Source organism: Cebidichthys violaceus, unplaced genomic scaffold (genome assembly GCF_023349555.1).
Source record: "Cebidichthys violaceus isolate CVI_PGR_0920_01 unplaced genomic scaffold, fCebVio1.0.p SCAF_19, whole genome shotgun sequence".
Taxonomy (NCBI): Eukaryota; Metazoa; Chordata; class Actinopteri; order Perciformes; family Stichaeidae; genus Cebidichthys; species Cebidichthys violaceus.
Window position 1 is genome coordinate 12,695,797 of NW_027176361.1, and position 18,794 is coordinate 12,714,590.

General features: G+C 42.0%; 2 protein-coding genes across 3 annotated transcripts in view; one reads left to right on the forward strand and one right to left on the reverse strand.

Annotated features, from left to right (window-relative positions):
- The window catches only part of rap1gds1 (RAP1, GTP-GDP dissociation stimulator 1), a 32,368-nt gene extending 24,158 nt beyond the window's left edge, over positions 1–8,210 (forward strand). For both annotated transcript variants that reach the window (XM_068713726.1, XM_068713727.1), the window contains 6 exons: positions 4–138; positions 1,353–1,478; positions 1,770–1,909; positions 4,696–4,822; positions 5,003–5,131; positions 5,828–8,210. In XM_068713726.1, the coding sequence (XP_068569827.1) occupies positions 4–138; positions 1,353–1,478; positions 1,770–1,909; positions 4,696–4,822; positions 5,003–5,131; positions 5,828–5,955 (785 nt within the window). In that variant the 3' untranslated portion in view covers positions 5,956–8,210. The remainder of the gene's footprint in view (positions 1–3; positions 139–1,352; positions 1,479–1,769; positions 1,910–4,695; positions 4,823–5,002; positions 5,132–5,827) is intronic.
- An 839-nt stretch (positions 8,211–9,049) lies between these two features.
- tspan5a (tetraspanin 5a) lies at positions 9,050–17,707 on the reverse strand. Its single transcript, XM_068713728.1, has 10 exons — positions 17,321–17,707; positions 15,383–15,433; positions 14,450–14,596; positions 14,185–14,355; positions 12,935–13,060; positions 12,731–12,778; positions 12,054–12,170; positions 11,896–11,957; positions 11,510–11,550; positions 9,050–11,400 (listed from the first exon to the last, which is right to left on the reverse strand). The coding sequence occupies exons 1-9, from the start codon at positions 17,399–17,401 to the stop codon at positions 11,538–11,540; spliced, it is 816 nt and encodes a 271-aa protein (XP_068569829.1). The 5' UTR covers positions 17,402–17,707; the 3' UTR covers positions 9,050–11,400; positions 11,510–11,537.
- Between the last annotated feature and the right edge of the window lie 1,087 nt (positions 17,708–18,794).

Here is an 18,794-nt window from a genome sequence, read left to right on the forward strand (position 1 = left end):
TAGATGGGAATTGCATCCACATGGTGGACACTGGCATCGTGCAGAAGCTTCTGGAGCTGTTGGATCGGCACGTTGAGGAAGGCAACGTCACCGTTCAGCATGCAGCACTGAGCGCCCTGCGGAACCTGGCCATACCTGGTGAGGAACTTGCGCACACACACCAGGGACCTATCTCATCTAGAGGTCTTCAAAGGTCCACTTGGTTCCTAGTAAAAAGACCTGACCCAGGACCCGTCTGACTGGGTACAAGTGGTCCTCCGTCTCATTGAGAGGGTTACGTTACCGTTGTTCTTCACTGGCTCTAGAGTCTGTGTGCCTGCTACCTGTTATACTGACAACTGTTTCTATTATTTTGGCCACCCCATTTATATCAAATAGACTGGACTAAATTACAGCAGCACCTTTGTATATAACACAATACAGTTCAACAGCACTAACTGCAGCCTCCAAAGTGATAAACAGTCGAATCATATCCACACCAGCCCGGTTTAAAAAAAAAGAAAAAAAGTCCATCCAGATGTCCATTCTGGGCTTATGTGGAAACATGTAGACATGAAGTGGATATAAATGAATTAACTAATTCTAAGCTAACGAGAAATGCAACGATTCTTATTTCCGGGTTTTATATACTAATGACCCACCTTCCGGTTCTCCCTCAGGTAAACACGTTAGCCGTAGCGTGTGCCGTTAGCCCTGTGAGAAGCGTTAGCTATGAGCCGCCAACTTTTGTGTCGCCATGTGGAACGGACACATTCAATACCTACACTATGGTGTACAACTTTATTCCTCCTTTCAACCTTGACAAAGGCAGCGCAGACCAGATCCATTCCTTCCGTTCTTACCTTTCACAATAAAAGCCCTAGATATATACACTGCGTAAAAAAATGAAATAATATAGCTCACGGTAGAAACAACGGTTCACTTCAGACGGATCCTCTGCCTGCGTGAATCTATTGGAATCCTTTATTGAAAAAGTGCTGCAGTTGTCAGAATTTTGCATTGCTGCCAGTATGAATAGTTTTGATGCAGAACATCCACAGGTGAGTATTCTTCACTTTTGTTGTTGATCATAAGTTCTGGATCTGAAAACATAGTGCTGCTTGCTGTATATCTTACTCTCATACTTACACGGCTACATCAGGTTGAGTTAAGTACAGTTCACTTTTAACAAGATATCACAGCTTTAAATCAGCTCTACTAAACAGTTGAGAAGACTATTCTTGGTTAAAGAGATGTGTTTTCCCATAAGACAAATAATATAAGACATTTGCTAACTACAAAGAATAGTTGATATCAATGAATATCTTTCTTGATTGCTTCTGTGTTTCTTGTGCCTTGTTTCCTTTCTCCAGTGGTAAACAAATCCAAGATGCTGTCAGCTGGAGTAGCAGACGTGGTGTTGAAGTTTTTGCAATCAGAGATGCCTCCAGTCCAGTTTAAACTCCTGGGGACGTTACGCATGCTCATCGATACACAAGGTAGAGATTTGATCGCTTCTATCTTTTTCCCTGTGAAAGATGTTTCGAGCAAAGCATGAGTGGTTCTCCGTCAGCTCTATTCAAGCTGTGTTGTGATAATCAAAAGATTATTTTCAGCCTCAGTTGTGATTCATGAAGACACAGAAATATGCTGACTGCTGCTCAAGACTTTTTCCAAAAAGACCAAACCAAATGAAACGCAGTTGGGTATATCTGGGTACAAATGATCAGAAATAAAAAAAATCGGAACACCTGATTAAATGACAGTAATCTGTGTGTGTGTCGTTTCAGCTGAAGCCGCAGACCAGCTGGGAACCAATGGGAAGCTAGTGGAGAGGCTAGTGGAGTGGTGTGAAGCCAAAGATCACGCAGGGGTGATGGGCGAGTCCAACAGGCTGCTGTCGGCCCTCATTCGACACAGCAAGTCCAAGGTCCGGAATAAAGTCTTTAGGAACCATTATTATTCCTGTTCCGTCTACCGTAGATTAAATTCAATTCATCGTTTGGGTAAAATTCAGACCTAGTTATTTTTAGTCATTTAAATGTGTTCAAGAATTCACACTAATAGAAAACATCCAATAAAAATACATAATTTCAGAGACCAATCAAGACACATCATCAGGTAGACGAATGTGTTTCGTCACCGTTAGCTAGCTAGCGTTTCCTCAGATGCAGTGACACAAAAGTGCGTGGTGAGGAAATATGACCCAGAATACATTGAATATGGATTCATAATGTCAGGCAGTGATAGTGAGGGGAAGCAGAATATTTATTTTGGTCATTACAGCTAACGGCGGCACAACACATTTTTCTCCTTCTCTTGTCATGTTGTGTTTTTTATGCGTCCACGCCGCTGATAGCTGTGACTGGAGGCTTGATGCGTTCGGGTTGCTCCTCTTCTGTCCGTCTGCCAGGTCCGTTCTCGTGAGCCTGACATCTCAGGAACGTCTGGAGGGAATCTCTTAGACTCTTAAACATTAGACTGGACTGGATGAATTGATTAGAATCGGGTGGTCAAAGGTCACTGTGACCTCACGAAACAAAATGAATGCTCATATGGTTGTTTAGGGTTGTTTCAGACTGGTGTGATGATGACTCCATACAGAGCTATTTTAAGTCAAAAAGTCCAAATGTATTGAGAAAAACATGTTTTTATCTCACGACATAGTTAGCTTTAATCCATATATGTTGCCGTTTAGCCTTTCAGAATCATTATCATTGCGGCCGAAGACGGTTAACTCTCCCGCTTGCTGCTGTTCACACAAAGAGAGATCAGCTAAAAAAAAGAAGATTAATTTTAGCCTATTTTAAGACAATTCAAATTGTGCCGGACATTATGACTAATCCAAAGGGGTTGACAAGCATAGGATGCCTTTTATGATTTATCAAAATCAGATAAACATATATCTTTTATAATACATCCTTTACACCTCTATCATTTAATAGATTATCAGTCTGTTTTCTGCCAAATTCACTCTTGGGGAAAAAATAGATCAGACAGATGGCGAAACGGCCGCAGAACTCCACGACACCAGGACTGACTGACTGAGTGCGTGCGTGTGTGTGTGTGCGTGTGTGTGCGTGTGTGTGTGTGTGTGTGTGTGTGTGTGTGTGTGTGTGTGTGTGTGCGTGCGTGCGTGCGTGCGTGTGTGTGCGTGTGCGTGTGTGTGTGTGTGCGTGCGCCTGCATGTCTGCCCACCTGTGTTGCTCTTGGAGTGAACGAAACAGCAGGCAGAAAAGAAAATGAGTATTGTAGACGTTTCACTTCAGGATTACGGCGTCATCTGATCGACCTTTACAGAGACAAACGATCAAACTGCTTAGAACAAATAGCCATTAATAATCGGTGGCCAATCGATAGCACCCATAATTGTAACCCCTGTACCATGTTATCTATCACCAGATACTCCCGTTACACAGCTCTATGTAACAGCAGCACAAATAAAGAGGAGTCGTCTCTAAAGTTAGTGCGCTAACATTAGCAGCCATAAGCTACAGTAGCAGTCTGTGTATCCAATTGAGAAACTGTTCATGTTTATTGCTTATGAATTCAAATGTGGAGGAGTATTGTCTTATTTCACCAAAAAGTCAAAAGTTATATAGTCTGGCTGTAACAAATGATGGTGTCACACTGCTGTTCACTTAAAGACAAAGTCCATCCTCCTTTCTTTGTTAATACAGAGTTTAATGACGCGGTTCTACAGAACATCGGTGTGGTTCAGTTCCAGCCAGAGGTCCTCTTGTGAACGTGTTGGTTGACTTGTAGATCCACTCGGGTCTCAGCAAACGTTTTCAAAAGCACCGCAGCTTGTGAGTGTCCTGTCTGCTATGGTGTCTTGTTACTGCCTTGGTTAGCCACCTCAGGTTAGAACACCAAGACGCTCAGTCGCCAATAATACGCATTCTTAGCCATGAAATGTGCAACACTTCTCCAACGCTGTCAGCCAGAAATACCGTTCATACAAATCCTTTTCCCTCTGGGTCAGGACTGCTAGCTGTGGGCTTGACCGACCCTTTGATACGATGTCCAGCTTTTCCTGAAATGTCCTCCTGGAGAAATCCGTTTCTCCTCCTTCAGCCATTGAGTGTTAAAAAAAAACAAAGCTATGAAAAAAAGAAAGAATCTACACCAAGCAAAAAATGTCATGTCAATATCATAACTTCTTACATATCTTTCAACTTGAACTGTTACTACGAATACTAACTTCTGAAAGCTGCTTCAGCGTCAAAACAGTCACGCTGGCCCACTGACCAATCACGCTGCTTGTTAATGCTGACATACTTGTAGACTACCTAGAATACTCACATGTCAAACTAAAGATCTGATTGGTTGAACACTATGACAATCAACAATATCGTCCCCATTTACTTAAACTGCAAAGTCTCCCTAACGGGCCTCTCTCCTTACATAGAGACATAGAGGCTGAATCTGATTGGATAAGAGCTCTACTTAAACAAGCTGCACTGGAAGCAGAGCAACAGAGGAAGACAGGAGCTGTGCAATGAGAAAATAAGATAATGGGAAAAATAATTATAATACTTGTAGTGTATTTATGAAAAATTATTAAATTATAAAATAGCTATAACTTTGTGATTCTGTTTAGGCCAGCAGAGAAGGCTTAGCTGGCCCTGACGGCCCACCACTGATGTCACAACATCCTGGCGCTGAGTTGTTATTCATTCTGGAAGTACATCACAGTGATTTTCTTTTTTTCAGGAAGTCGTCAGAACTGTCATCCAGGGAGGAGGAGTCAAGCACTTAGTTACCATGGCAACTAGTGAGCATATGATTATGCAGAACGAGGCACTGGTGGCTTTGGGTCTCATAGCAGCGCTGGATTTGGGTAAGAGTGAGAATGAATTAGTCTAAATATAAATGAATTCAGTTATGGTTCATTTGTGTTTACGGTTCCACACGTCAGCTACTCCTCGTCTCCTTTCCATCAGTGTTGTCTTATTTCTGCAGGGTTAGCAAAGCCCCTCAGTGAACTCGGCTCTGAGACTCTTTCCTTTCTGGTTTTCAGTCGCAACTGAGAAGGACTTTGTCGGAGCCAACCTGGTGTCGGTGCTTCACAAGCTGCTGTCAGACGAAAGGAGTGCACCGGAGATCAAGTACAACTCTATGATCCTCATCTGTGCAGTCATGGGCTCAGGTGAGGCTCTACATGCTTTCAACAAATACAAATCCTTTTTATTGAAATGAAACCCACAGAATAACACATAATAACCAATCTGACTAGTAAACGGTGCAGATTTAGACATTATTTCCATGCTGTTCTTTTTTTGAATTTAACATTGATGATGCTGCTGGTAATAGTTACTTTTTTGAAACAAGAATGCAAATGCAAAGCTTGAATTAATGAATTCTCAAATAGTGATGGGAGAGATCGGCTTCTATTAGAGACAGACATTTATTCCTAATTTTCCTGCTTAAGAAGTAGATTTGATCATATTTTAGTAAGAAGCCTCCCTGTTTTCTCTTTTGCTCCTTTTTTAATTTGCTGTAAATACAAACAGGACACTTTCTATCTGATAAATGTTATTGACTTTAAATTTGAGTCTTTCAGTGACAGCATACCTCAAACCAGAAAATGGCCAAGCCTGAAGCTGACACACTGTGATTGAACTGGATGCTTATTTGAACACCAGTTCTTTGAGGGTTCATTCTCCTTTCTAAACTTAGCTGATCATATGTTAGTGAGTTCATATGTCATAAGTCATATGTTCTCCACTATGCTTATTTGTTGTCTTGATAAACATAGTACGTGTGTATGACATCACGCTGTACCATTGTACTTTAATACCAACTTGTATTGGAGGACTCACGATACCCCCCCCTCTCTCTTTAGAGCCCCTCCACAAAGAGGTCCAGAGCCTGGCGTTCATCGATGTGGTGTCCAAGCTGAGGGCCCACGAAAACAAAACGGTCTCCCACCAGGCGTCCCTCACAGAGCAGCGATTAACTGCCCAGAGCTAAATGACTGTCCGACCCCGCCCACACCCATCCACCCAAAACGCCTGCCTGACAACCCAATCACCCAGTGACACCTCATGACTGCTCTCCCCTTTGTGCCCCATCGTCACGTGCCAAGGTACCATGTCGCGTTAACTGCCAGCCAAGGCCTGGTCATGTCTCTGCCCCGCCCACCTCCACCAGGGTTAGACTGATGTGGATGTATTATACAAATCATGAAATCTGAGCATTTTCTAATGTCATTTTATTTTGAATTTCAACAATTCACCGAGAATTAAATCCCCCAGAGGGTGGAAAAGCCTCTGAGACCGTTTTTAGACTTGTGTGGGACACCAACACTCTCCTCTGAAAGCCATAATAATGAGATTTATTTAGGTAGGTTAGCAGGTCCTTAACAAAGCCACGCCCCTTAAACACTCAATGGACACCGTAGACTCCCTGGTCTACCTGCATCGGTCCAACCTTGGTCCCCTCCTCTACTTGTGCATGCATCTTCTGCTACAAGTAGCTCCACAGGAGCTGAGGCGCCATAAACAGCCTAACGCAATATATAAGAGACGACACTCTTTTACGACCATAGCTGTGAGACCATCCACCGGTAACCCACCAGTGAAAAAATGTGCACAAAAAAGCTAAAAAAAAAGACTTCCTGTTGTGATTTTTTCCTTCATTTTTAAGAAAAGCAGCCATCCATGATGTGCCAAGTCGTGTCCCATGTAGCTCAAGTATAAATTGTCTAGAAGCTGTGCATGTTTTAGTCCTGTTCAAGGTGTGACAGCGTTCATTTGACCTCTCCGCCGCTCGCATAGTCCAAAAGTCCAGCCTGGCCTCCTCCACTGACACCTCCAGTCATGTACACTTTTGTTTGCACTTGTTGTTTACGGCTCGGATCGAGAGATTTTATCACATTTTTAATTCCACTGTTGTCCCAACACATTCCCTCTGCTCCAGCAGCTGTACAGTGAACTCTGCCCCTTCCCTGAACGAGGATCCTGTTAGAACCAGGTGAAGCAAACGTAGTGGAGAACAGAGCTGTAGTCAAGTCTACCTTCAGTCCGCTCCAGTTCAGCTCCAAGACCGAGGGTACAGCCAAGGTGAAGTCCAGACCACCATAGGGAATTGGAAATAGAATTCAATGCGTAACAAGTTTAACTGTCAACAGGGAGCTCTGTTAGCTCTGATCCAACTCCGTCATAATACGTGTCAGTCCAAAGTTGGACATTTCAAAAAGATGTTGTAAATACATACACACCAACCTTCTTGGCGACCTATGAGGTGAGGATGTGGGGTAGATGCAAAGTACCTAAATTGAGTCTGAAAAAGAAAGGTCTCTTCCATTCAAATCAATACAAACCGTGTAGAATCAAAGATGTCTTTGATTTCACATGGATGGTATTGACTTGAATTGATCATGTTGTTGTTACTTTGCGCCTACCTTTCAATTGTTCCCCATCATTTAGGTCATTGAGCAGATTGCCTCTCCAACATCTCTCCATCAGTTGCCGATCACTTTGACACCTTGCGTACCAAGCTTTCAGATGAACGTCTTGTTTGCTCCGGAAATATCAAGAGAAGATCAATTTAAAAGAGTATTTTGGATGGGCATGAAATGGTGGGGTAATTTATGAAGAGCAGCCAAGAACAAGACACTTTCAAGTCAAAGTAGACCTGAGACTAAGAGTTCAGGAAGTAGACTGGAGCCCTACAGCCTGTGAGACAGTTAGAACACACCATAGAGCCCCAAAAGATAATCACAAACTTGCTGTAAGGAAACCAGGAGTGTAATTCTTCCGTATGAAATAAAGTGTGTGTGTGTGTGTGTGTGTGTGTGTGTGTGTGTGTGTGTGTGTGTGTGTGTGTGTGTGTGTGTGTGTGTGTGTGTGTTGTGGAGCAAAGCGTGAATGCTGACTCTGAACGGTCACTGTATTTAACCACAGGTCTCTCTCTCTATGTACCACAGTTGGTTTCTTCTAGATGAAGGGATTTCTGCTAACACGTCAGCATGTTCACACATCACCCTGTTTCCTGGTCTGGGCCCATGCTTTTTCTTTTCCCAAAGGTGTGAATGGTTATTTATCAGATTTGTGCTCTTTCTAAAGACACATGCCTGTGGAGATGTATCCATAGTAACTGCGTAAAATCCTATAAACTTAAGTGTTTGTTGTAAATGTCATGAGTTGTACATTTGGAGGATTGTAACTCAGCAGATAATTAAAAGATGATAGCTGGTGACGTCTTCAATCCCTGCTGTAGCTTGGTCTCGTGTCTGAAATGAAATGTTATTATGAACATCAGGTTTAAACTTAAAGCAGTGACACATGGAATGAATTCCCACCTGATATCTAGCAACACTGGGACCGCCTCTGCTTTTCTCTCTGATGAGTCAGTCGTAAGTTGGGGGTGTGCAGGATTTCTTTTCCTCAAAGGTGAAAAGTTCTCATCCTCTCACATCTTTCCATCGACTTTGTATGACTGCGCTGCCTCCTTCTGTGTGTATTTATCTTTATGACGGTCTATAAGTACCATTGTAGGATAAAAACTATTTGAAACAAAACTCAACGATTCTGAGATTTAAGAATTTGCTGGTCAAAGTGACATCACAAATCCTGTTTTGCACCATAACTCAAGCATTCGTATGATAATTCTGACAATTTAGCACAAATGTCTGACAGAAGAAAATCCTGACATTTTGGACAGACGTGGATGTAAACTGCAACGTGTCTGCTTGGCAGAGGCTATACCCACGAGGCGGTAGTTCTGGTTCTGGTTGTTTGTATCTACAATGGGACTACATGGAGTGTAGACAGTCTCACTCTCTCCGTGCCTTTGTCACATGACTGCAGCACCTTCATTCCCCCAGATGGCCAGTAATCACACGGTACAAACGTTAGCTGTAGTTTATATACCAAAGAAACAGTGACAGTCGTACTTGCACATGGTTTAAACATCAATCAGTCCAGTTGTTCAGAATAAGCCGAATGCAGACTAGTTTCTGTCAGCAGCGACTGACAGACGATGTGTGGGAAGCACACAAACCAACCGGTGAGCTCTTGGTGCCAAAACTCTGGATGAAGAAACACCACTTTAAAGACTCATGTATGCCATTTGTTTTGGTCACTTTAATTCATTTTAATTGATATTAAAACCAGTCCAATTTCAACAGGACATGAGACGAGGACATTAGAGGAGGTAGTTACATGACAGTGTTTGTGGGATTCCATGTGATCATTAATCTGTGGAAGTGGTGCAGCTGGTGATGAACAGGACTGTAGGACGCCTCACATCAGCAGTAATGAATGTTTTCAATGTCCAATAGCAGAACTAGCAGGGACGTTATGATCAAATGTACTAAACATTTTCAGTATCAAAAACACTACTGATCCCTTGTTGCTTAACACTTCCACATTTTCAGTGTACAAGCTCCACAATATCAATCTGAACATACTTTACTGGAAAAATACTGCAAATACTTTGCAAAACAGAACAAGTGATGCATGCTTTGAGCAAATACTCGCTATAAACCATCGGAAGAAACGCAGAGGGAAATCAACATCCTAACACTTTCCATTTCATAATTCTGTTTTCAATTATTGTTCATTCAACATCGTGTTGACTGATCAGATGTGCGTCACAATACAGGCAGTGAAAGACGACCGCTGGAGACACGTGCCAGGTTTGTTTTCATTCAAGTAAGGGCAGAAATGTTTAAGACAATACTGAACATGTTCTCATCCCACGATATGAAGAAGTCTAAGACAAATGACTTGATCCTCGTGTTGGAACCACCAAACTGTGAAACATAACCGTATCGCGGTTATAACCAACATATGAAATGAAATGATGGGTGGGTTACAGCGACACACGTGGATCAGAGCTTCAACATGTTTTAAAATGATCCAGATTATTCAAAATGTAAGGGTTAACTTAAACTCGCAGGACTGTCAGAAGAGCCGTCAGACTTCATATTGGACATAATGTGATACATTACTTCAGTCATTTAGCAGACGCTTTTATCCAAAGGGACTTACAGTAAGTGTATTCAACATGGTGATAGCAGGACCGGGCTGCCTGTGCTAGTGCTAGGTTTGGTACAGATGCCAAAACTTAACTTTTTCAATTCTTTACTTTGAGAAATGTAAATATGTTTTCGACAAATTATTCATTGAAAAGATTAGTTGGGATTTTTCAAACCCCTCTTAACATCATTGGTCCTGTCTAAACAATATCCCTTTAGAAGTCTGTTAGCCAATCAGCCTGTGTATCTGTCTTTGGGGTGTTTTCAGTTGCTGGAACCAGACTAAGCTACTTGATTCGGGCTAACACTGACTGTTAAAGGCCCAGTGTGTAGGATCTAGTGACATCTAGTGGTGAAGTTGCAGATTACATCCAATGGAATAACCCTCCCTTCAACCTGTGTAGTAGACCTACGGTGGCCTTCAGGTAACGTGAAAGGCTCTCTCTACAGCCAGCGTCTAGTTTGTCCGTTCTGGGCTACTGTAGAAACATGGTGGTGCAGCATGGCGGACTCTCAAGACGACCTGCTGCCTTTGTAGACATAAAGGACTCATTCTAGGAAACACAGCCATTCTTAGTTTCAGGTGATTATACACTAATGAAAACATAATTATTAATACTGTATTCCATTTCTGGCAATAAATCCTAAATCCTACACACTTTAAAGCCTCATATTAGCTTCAGCTTTGAACTCTGGAAAGCATTTTACTCTCAGCGAGGACTGTGGATCTGCGCTCCGAATGGATACATTCACGGGAGCTATTGAGAGAAGGAATAATCCTAGAAACCAACAACCATACAGACGGCGTGTCTTAAATGTTTTGTATCGACATAGATGTCAAAATATCTATTTACAAAAAATGTAGTTATAATTTGAAATGTTTTCTAAACATAAGCTGCTTTACCAGAATTGGAAAAGAAAAGGAGTTGGAAGATGAAGTCTTTGACTAGATTGTTGAAATTGTAAAATACATCTTGTGATGGAATGTATGGAATCTGCTGTAACACACACACACACACACATATCCTAATCCTTATTATGTGAGAGGAAGAGAGAGAGAGAGAGAGAGAGAGAGAGAGAGAGAGAGAACTCAACTTTGAAATGAGCCGATCGGTTTCTGGAACACAACTATGTCACAGTCCTACATGATGGGTTTAGCAGTGGAGCGTCGTTTCCACAGTGAAAAATACCGATCTATTATCAAAAAGATGTATCAAAACTCCTACACTCTACGCGTCGCTGTCAAAACCGAGCGACCTGCATGTAGTGCATGTTTAACCCTCGCCTCCAACAACTCACACAGTGTTATATACAGAGCGTTTCACGTAGTAGTGCCTTGGAAAAAAAGGTGCTGGTTCGGTGAAGAAAAACGGTGCAGGAGATCGGCGAGGTCCTCGGAATGCTCCCCCGGCGATGTGTTCAAAGACCCCGAGCTGACAACACAAAATCCAATCAAAATGTAACATTTTTATGAGATTGTGTATTTTACGTATATAGCCAAATTCAATTTCAGCAAAAAAAAAAAAAAAAAAAGGGGGTTACCTGTTAGAATTGAAATGCTGCGTCAGCATCAGGTAAAGAAACTGGAAAAGAGCAGATGGAAAGTGAATTTATGGAGTTATGAACAACAAGCCAACAACTGGTCGGCTGCTGTGTGACAGCTGTTTAACGGGGGTCATGAGGATCAGATCTGCACCTCATTTAATGAGGTGGAACACTGCTAACACAACCTTTAAAGCGACTACGAGGAACTTTAATTGTGTCGATTTCATATGCGTGTTTGGAGTCATTCTGTAATATTCAGTGTTTAATTATACCATTAATGAATTCATGATTCAGTGGCTCACTCTTGCCTCCATAGCACACTGTGAGAGTAGAATGAACACCCAGCAGATAATGAACTGAAGTATTAAAGATCATTTTCTCACCAGCTCGCCCGCACAGCTTCGATGTCACTCACTAGGTTTTGGGCCAAACAAATCCCAAAAATCTGTGGATGAAAGACGTTGAAAAAAGGGTAACATGGAATGATGCTTTTTGTTTTTCCCGGGTCATCATGACGGGAGAACATGTGAAGGGAACCGACCTGCAGTAGTGCAACTCCAATAAAGATCCCGGCCACCAGGGTGAGGTTGTCCTGCAGCCACTTCTCAAACTGCGGCACGCAGCCCTTCACGTTGATGTAGTCCTTCTGCTCCGAGTCCTGATCAACACAACCTCCTGTCATCAGCTTCACATTTTCACCTCCACAGGTTTGAAAAAAAAAAAAAAGATCTGCCATTTGAAATGTCTAAATGAAAAATGGAAATGATTAACAAAAGATATCGGTTTCATAAGTGTAGGGCGTCCTGTACAGAGAGGGATCGCATGTGTTCTTGGTGAGGACTGCTTTGGTTTAAGGACCAGAAACTGCAATAGTTCAGCTCTGTTCTGAACACAAAGACGTCAAATACATTTTTATGTTTGGCATCTTTTCATCTGCCTTTGAAAAAAAAAGAAAAACCAAATGATCAGACTCTTCCTGGGAGAAAAATCTTTGGAGATAATAGTTCTAAAATGAATATGTGTCAGAGCTTTCATTTTAAGGCATGATGGCGATTTAATCCACCTTTGACCTGCCTTCAAAGTCACTGTTTGTATTATAACTAGCACTAAAGAACTACGGAATCAAGTAGGAGAGGTGAAACATGACATTTTCTGAGTGGATCAAAAAATAGAAGGGCAGCTTCAGAATGAAAGAGTGAGAGTGAACGAGTCACTTACTGGTTTGGCTCGGATGTCGTATCCACACTGAGTGTTGATTACATCCTCCTGGAGACAGAAAACAAGGCGTTAAACCACCTCAATGACGACACTGATGTTCAGCAGCAAATGACAAATGTATAAAAAAAAAGATGGGATTGGGTTAAAAGGCATAAAGGCAAGTCAGAATGAGCCAGGCATTAGGTGCTGGCTCAGTGCTCGTACCGCCGGGTCCTTGGTGCAGCAAGAGAAGGGAACGCCGCACTTTTCTCGACTGGGATTCCCATCAGTGCAGTTAAAATAGATGTTCAGGTTCCAGTCGTCCGCTCCGAACGCACCGCAGCACTCCCACTGAAGTCACACCGAGACAAAAGAAGGTCAACAGGGTTCTGTTGTTGGAGTTCCACATTTCCTCCATATGCAGAGGGAGAAGATCAAAGTGCAAAGCCTTTACGTCAGCTAAAGCATCCTGCAGTCACAGCTTCTGCAAAGGGTGTATTTGTTGATTATATTTTGTATGAATAAATTAACTGTCAGATAAATGTTGAGCAGCAAAAAGTACAATATTTGCCTCAACTACAGTACAAGTACCTCATATACACTATGCAGGAATTTCTGGAACACCAATGTGTAGACTTTGTGCTTTTGAACGAACCCGCCTCTTTTCATTCACTCGCTATCTCGCTCGTCCACCACCGCACTCATAGACTGTATATAAGCACGTAGTCATGGCGACGTCACTCATTGGTTTGTGGACTGACGTTTTGAAGCCCAGAGTTTGGCGATTTCGTTGTCGCCATCTTGAATACGGCCGTCGCCCTGTTTTTTTTTTTTGCAACCAATGAACGGAGGCTATCATATTTGGAATGTGGAGGAGTGATGTAGAGCGTACATGTAAGCGGGTCTGGTAGTGTTAGCGACCTGTCAATCAGCGTGTAGCCCCGCCCCTAAATCATCCCCTGCTTTATGGTCTGTTTCACTCTAAATGGACCATAATGTACTAAATGAACATCATGCTGTATTGAAGAAGACTGTAAACTAGAGATTGAGACCATAAACTCATGTTTACAATGTTTACTGAGGGAATAAATCAAGAGAGAAGTAGAGTCATTTTAGACTAGACTTCTATACGACCAGAGGAGTCGCCCCCTGATGGTCAGTAGAGAGAATGCAGCTTTAAGACACTTCCGCATCAGCTTCACTCTTCAGAACCAGAGGTTGCCAGCTGATCAGCTCTCTCTCTCTCTCTCTCTCTCTCTCTCTCTCTCTCTCTCTCTCTCTCTCTCTCTCTCTCTCTCTCTCTCTCTCTCGTTGAGCTGAGGAGGAGGGGCTAGCTGTGAATGTTGTGTTTACAAACAGTAAGCGACACATTCCGGCACAGTGTACCTTTAAGCACAGTTCTTGAGTAAATGTACTGTTACACATATCAATAAGTCATTTCCAGGGTCATGAGTAAACTGTCAATGCACACGTACGTATTCCTGAGTGAAGTCGATGAGGTTCTGCAGATCGATGTCGTCGCGGTACGCCCGGATGTTATTGTTGATGAACAGGTTGAGCTGGTCTTTAATCCAGTCCTTAAAGACGAACGCCAGGACTCCCGTCGTCAGCTCCAAGAAAAAGATGATCCCCAGAAACACGGAGAACTACGACAGGAAGACAGACGGCGATCTGTGAGTTTACCCATCATACATCACTGCACGGTGCAAATTGGAAGGTCTTCATGTTCACGGAACATACAAACTTGAGTAGAAAGGTGTTTTCCCGCAGCGCTCCAATGCATCCCGCAAAGCCCAGGATGAACATGACCGCCCCGACCACCATGAAGAGCCAGACTGGGTCCAGCCCCCCCAGGTCCGTGATGGACGAGATGTTGGACAGAACCCCCTGGAGGGGAGAGACGCAGAGAGACTGTGAGCCAAGCAGCTGCGTCTCCTTCAGGACCAAAATAGTCGGATGAAGAAGGCTGCTGCAGCCACCAGAAACACAGATTCACACAACAACCGAGGGTTTACGGAGCATTTTAAGACCGATTTATATTTACAGCTGGGAATATAAACTGATTCAGAGAAATGTGTCTGACTCATATCACCTGGGTTTCATCAGCAAATACATTGTAAACTCAGTTTGATAGTTGAAGCCGGTTTTAAACTTAACACAATTATTTCAAGGATAAAACTCTGCAAACATTGGGCTGGGATTTAAAGCTGTACTTGTTGTTTTTTGCCCACTAGGGGGCAGCAGAACAAGCTGCTAGAAGCTAACCAACGTTTGTCAGCTAACTGCTAACTTTGTCTGCAGTCGGTGGCGATTCTCTGTGAGTTTGTCACAAGCAGCTTCTCTCACATCACACAGTCGTTTGATCCAAATAGATTTATATTATTAGTGGAGCTCCTTGGTAGCTGAGTGGTTACAGAGATAGAACCACATGCACCTGGGTTTGATTCCAACCTTGGGACCTGTGTTATGTCATACCCCCCCCATTTCTGTCATCTGTCAAATAAAGGTACAAATTCCCTCCATAAATAATCTTCATAATAAAAAAAATAATTAGTGCAGCTTTTAATAGCAATAATGTGAAAAAAAGAAAATATTATTATCATCACACAGCAAAAAAGAGAAGTTGTCAGCATGTCAGAAGTGAAGGAATAAGAACAGTGTATCTCTGCTTACCTTCTCACTCCATGCCCACAGTCCAATCGCAACCAAGGCCATGCCCAGCAGCTGCAAAACACCACAGTCATGTCAGATCAGTGCAGAGTCGGGTTGATGCTCAGTGACACCATGTCAGTCACTTTGTTGTTCAGACATGTTGCCTCTGAGGCCACTGTGACCCTGGGAGCCTGCTTCATCTCATATCCTCTTTATTTCTCTCTCAGGATGATGTCATAGCTCTATTGTTTATGTTTCATAGTATGTTGACCCTCACATGAAGTCTTCCTCCACATTACATTGTCACACCTGAAACCTGCAGTCAGTATTATTGTTTAGCTTTCACTTCTAATGATACTTTTACGAATCAATTCATTGTTCTTATTATTTATGTATTGTGGTCTTCATCACTTTGTGTTGCATTGTGAATTCTTTAACTGCTGAGTCAGCGTTCCTAGAGGGATAGGCATGTTTGCAACCTTGCACATTTCACATCTGTACACTTCAATGATTTGTAATTGATGAGCTTTCTGACTTTTAGCCGCAACAGTAGATCAATCGGTTGACAGAAAGTTGATCGGCAACTATTTTGATAATTGATCAATCCTTTACGCTATTTCTTAAGCTCTTTTTCGGCAGGTCAAAGACCAGGACAAGCAGTTTGGTATTTTCCTGACCTCCTGATTCTCTTTGCTCAGGAGGAGAGGAACAAACTGGCAGCACAAAGGAAGTTGTTGCTCTGAGAATAGAGTCTGTTTGTGGAGCAGTGTCACTCTGCTGTCACTCTGGTGATTTAGTCACATCACTGGAGCTCATGTTACAGCCTCCTTCACTTAAACCCACACAATCTGTGGCTCATGCTTTATTCTTGCGGCGTGTCACTCTCTAAGATATGATGTAACCATTTACAACGTGTGAAATACAGTAGGATTAGGACTGAAGCACCCACAGACCCACCACTGTGTGCCTGTGACATTAAAATAAGGCCCGAAATGGCAAAAATGTGACGGTTCCAGGTTTTCAAAAGTGAAAATGTGCAGCTTTGTTTAGTTTTCCATGATATTAAATTCAATAACTGTGACGATTTGGATTATTGGGATATTGTCACGGATGTTTTTCACAGTTTCCTGATGCTTTATTGACCGTGTAATTAATTGGTCCATTGTGAAATTAATCAGCAGATACATCAATAATGGAAATCACTGTTGGTAGGCAATTTGCAAGTTTAAAAATGTAAACTTTCAAAATATGATTTAAATTGATTCAATTTCATTTCAGCTGATCCCTCGCTCCCCTATTATTTATGCAACATATATCAAATAAAATGTTATTTGTATTTACATTAAAGCTGAAAGAACTTGTGGATTTATTGATTATAAGTTGGACAGACAGTTGATCTGTCTCACGTCTGATTATTAATTCATGTTCAAGTAAAACAGCTGAAGAATAGCTGTGGAGAATCCCTGCTTCGCTCCTGTTGTACATTATAGTACAGTGACTTTGTGATAGTACATGAACTGGTAGTTTACATGCAGATTATATTCACGTGAACGTCTCTCGGTGGCCTGTAAACCTGACTTTCCTCACAGATTGTCTGGCGTCTCCCATATGTTTGACGTGAATGACATCACATCTTGAGACGCATGACGTCATGTCTAAATGGCTCGAGCTGTCATCGTGGGTGTGATATGAATGATAAGCCTGCAGCCGGACACCGAGGCTGAGCTGTCATTAGTTCGCTACAAAAAGCCGATTAGCGGTGTGCTGTGAGGCTGCAGCTGCTCCACCGGACCGATATAACCGCAATAAGGCGCGCGTGCATTGATCCGACTATTTATGAATATGAACGATAAGATGCGCTGATGATCGGGGCCTTCCTCCCTATTGGCCGGTGGACACGATAATAACCGAACTGAACCAGTGAGAGGCGCAGACCAATAAAAGAATAAACCGTCTCACCCAGAACAGGATGTTGAATCCGAAAATGAAGTATTTGATGCAGCAGCTGACTTCGTTGCCTTTGTACTGATTCCCCGACATCTTTGAGCATCATCGGCGCGCCGTCTCTGCGTGAGGGGAAAAAACACGGCCTGCTTCACAGGCTTTGTGTGCGGGGTGGAACAGGTTCAGCGCTCCGGGGAGGCATTTCCACTTGGTCCGCTTCAAACGTTGTCACAGCCGGCTTCGGATCCGCATCGGGAGCATGTTGTAAGCGGGTTCAGGGCGCGTTCACACACGTAGTCGCGGAAGATAGAAAGCGGACGTTAACGCGGTGAACCGCAGAATAAAAGAAGATCCGCTGTTTTCTGGGCGAATTGCGCCTGGAGGAGGCGTACCGCTGCTGCGGGAGGTCGTCAGTGATTGGCTGGAAAAACACACTCGAGAGACTGAGGATGTAACCAATCATGTTAGAGGACAGACGGCGCACTTCCGGTGTCCGGAATGACGTAGCATGCTAATGAGAGCAGAGCTACCGCTACTCAATAATAATGATACAAATAACGGACCAGCATGTATTTGACAATCACACTTATATTGAAATATGTTTATTATTTTCACTCTAACTGCTCGAAAATGACTTTTATTATACTTTAGTCTGCTTAAAGTTACAGTTACAGTAACTATTATTATATTTCTTGTACATTTGAGTTCCTGACATTATTGTCTGGTATCAAGATAGTGATTATTTTTTTGGTAATCCAGCCTTGGATGAATGGAAAGTAAAAAATAATGATTGATTTCAGCATTCAGCGAATGATTTTACTCTTCGGGTCATTCTGTGTCAGATCAGATGGAGGATTTTGTTTACCATTTATTTTTTGTTCAAATCTTATATATATATATGATATTTGAGACCAAAGTTCTGTAAAATATTTTTGAGAATTGTAGTTTTTGAGATCAATATCCTCAGAAAAATGTGTGGTAAGGGTACAAACAAAACGGTGTAGAGATCTCTGTTTATTATTGGACCTTGTAAATGGAAAAAAGTGCAAAATGGGTTGTTTGTAAAAAAAGGGCCCCAGGCAGTCCCCCGAAGTATATATATATATATATATACATATAATATATATATATATATATATATATATATATATATATATATATATATGTATATATATATATATATATATATATATATATATATATATATATATATGTATATATATATATATATATATATATATATATATATATATGGACATTTCAATATTTCCTGCAAAAAATAAGGTATTCGATTGATTTAATTTCAGTGGATCTAAATTTTAAAAAATCATATAGATGGCAAAAATAACAAGCATGGGTTGTAATTAGTTTCCAAAATGGCGATGTGGACTCATTCTGTCTATTCAGCAGTATTGATCGATGAGGACAAGAACTGAAATCGTAACTCACAATAAACTTAATGTTTAATTTAATGGTGCTGAAATAATAT

What these genes read in the sequence shown, in the direction of transcription:
- tspan5a (XM_068713728.1), bottom strand. Translation starts at nt 17,401, where the DNA reads ATGTCGGGGAATCAGTACAAAGGCAACGAAGTCAGCTGCTGCATCAAA. An exon ending in ACACCTTTCTACTCAAGTTT is followed by an intron (nt 14,356 to 14,449) that starts GTATGTTCCGTG and finishes TTCCTGTCGTAG; the next exon opens with TTCTCCGTGTTTCTGGGGAT. An exon ending in ACGACATCCGAGCCAAACCA is followed by an intron (nt 12,171 to 12,730) that starts GTAAGTGACTCG and finishes TGTGTTGATCAG; the next exon opens with GACTCGGAGCAGAAGGACTA.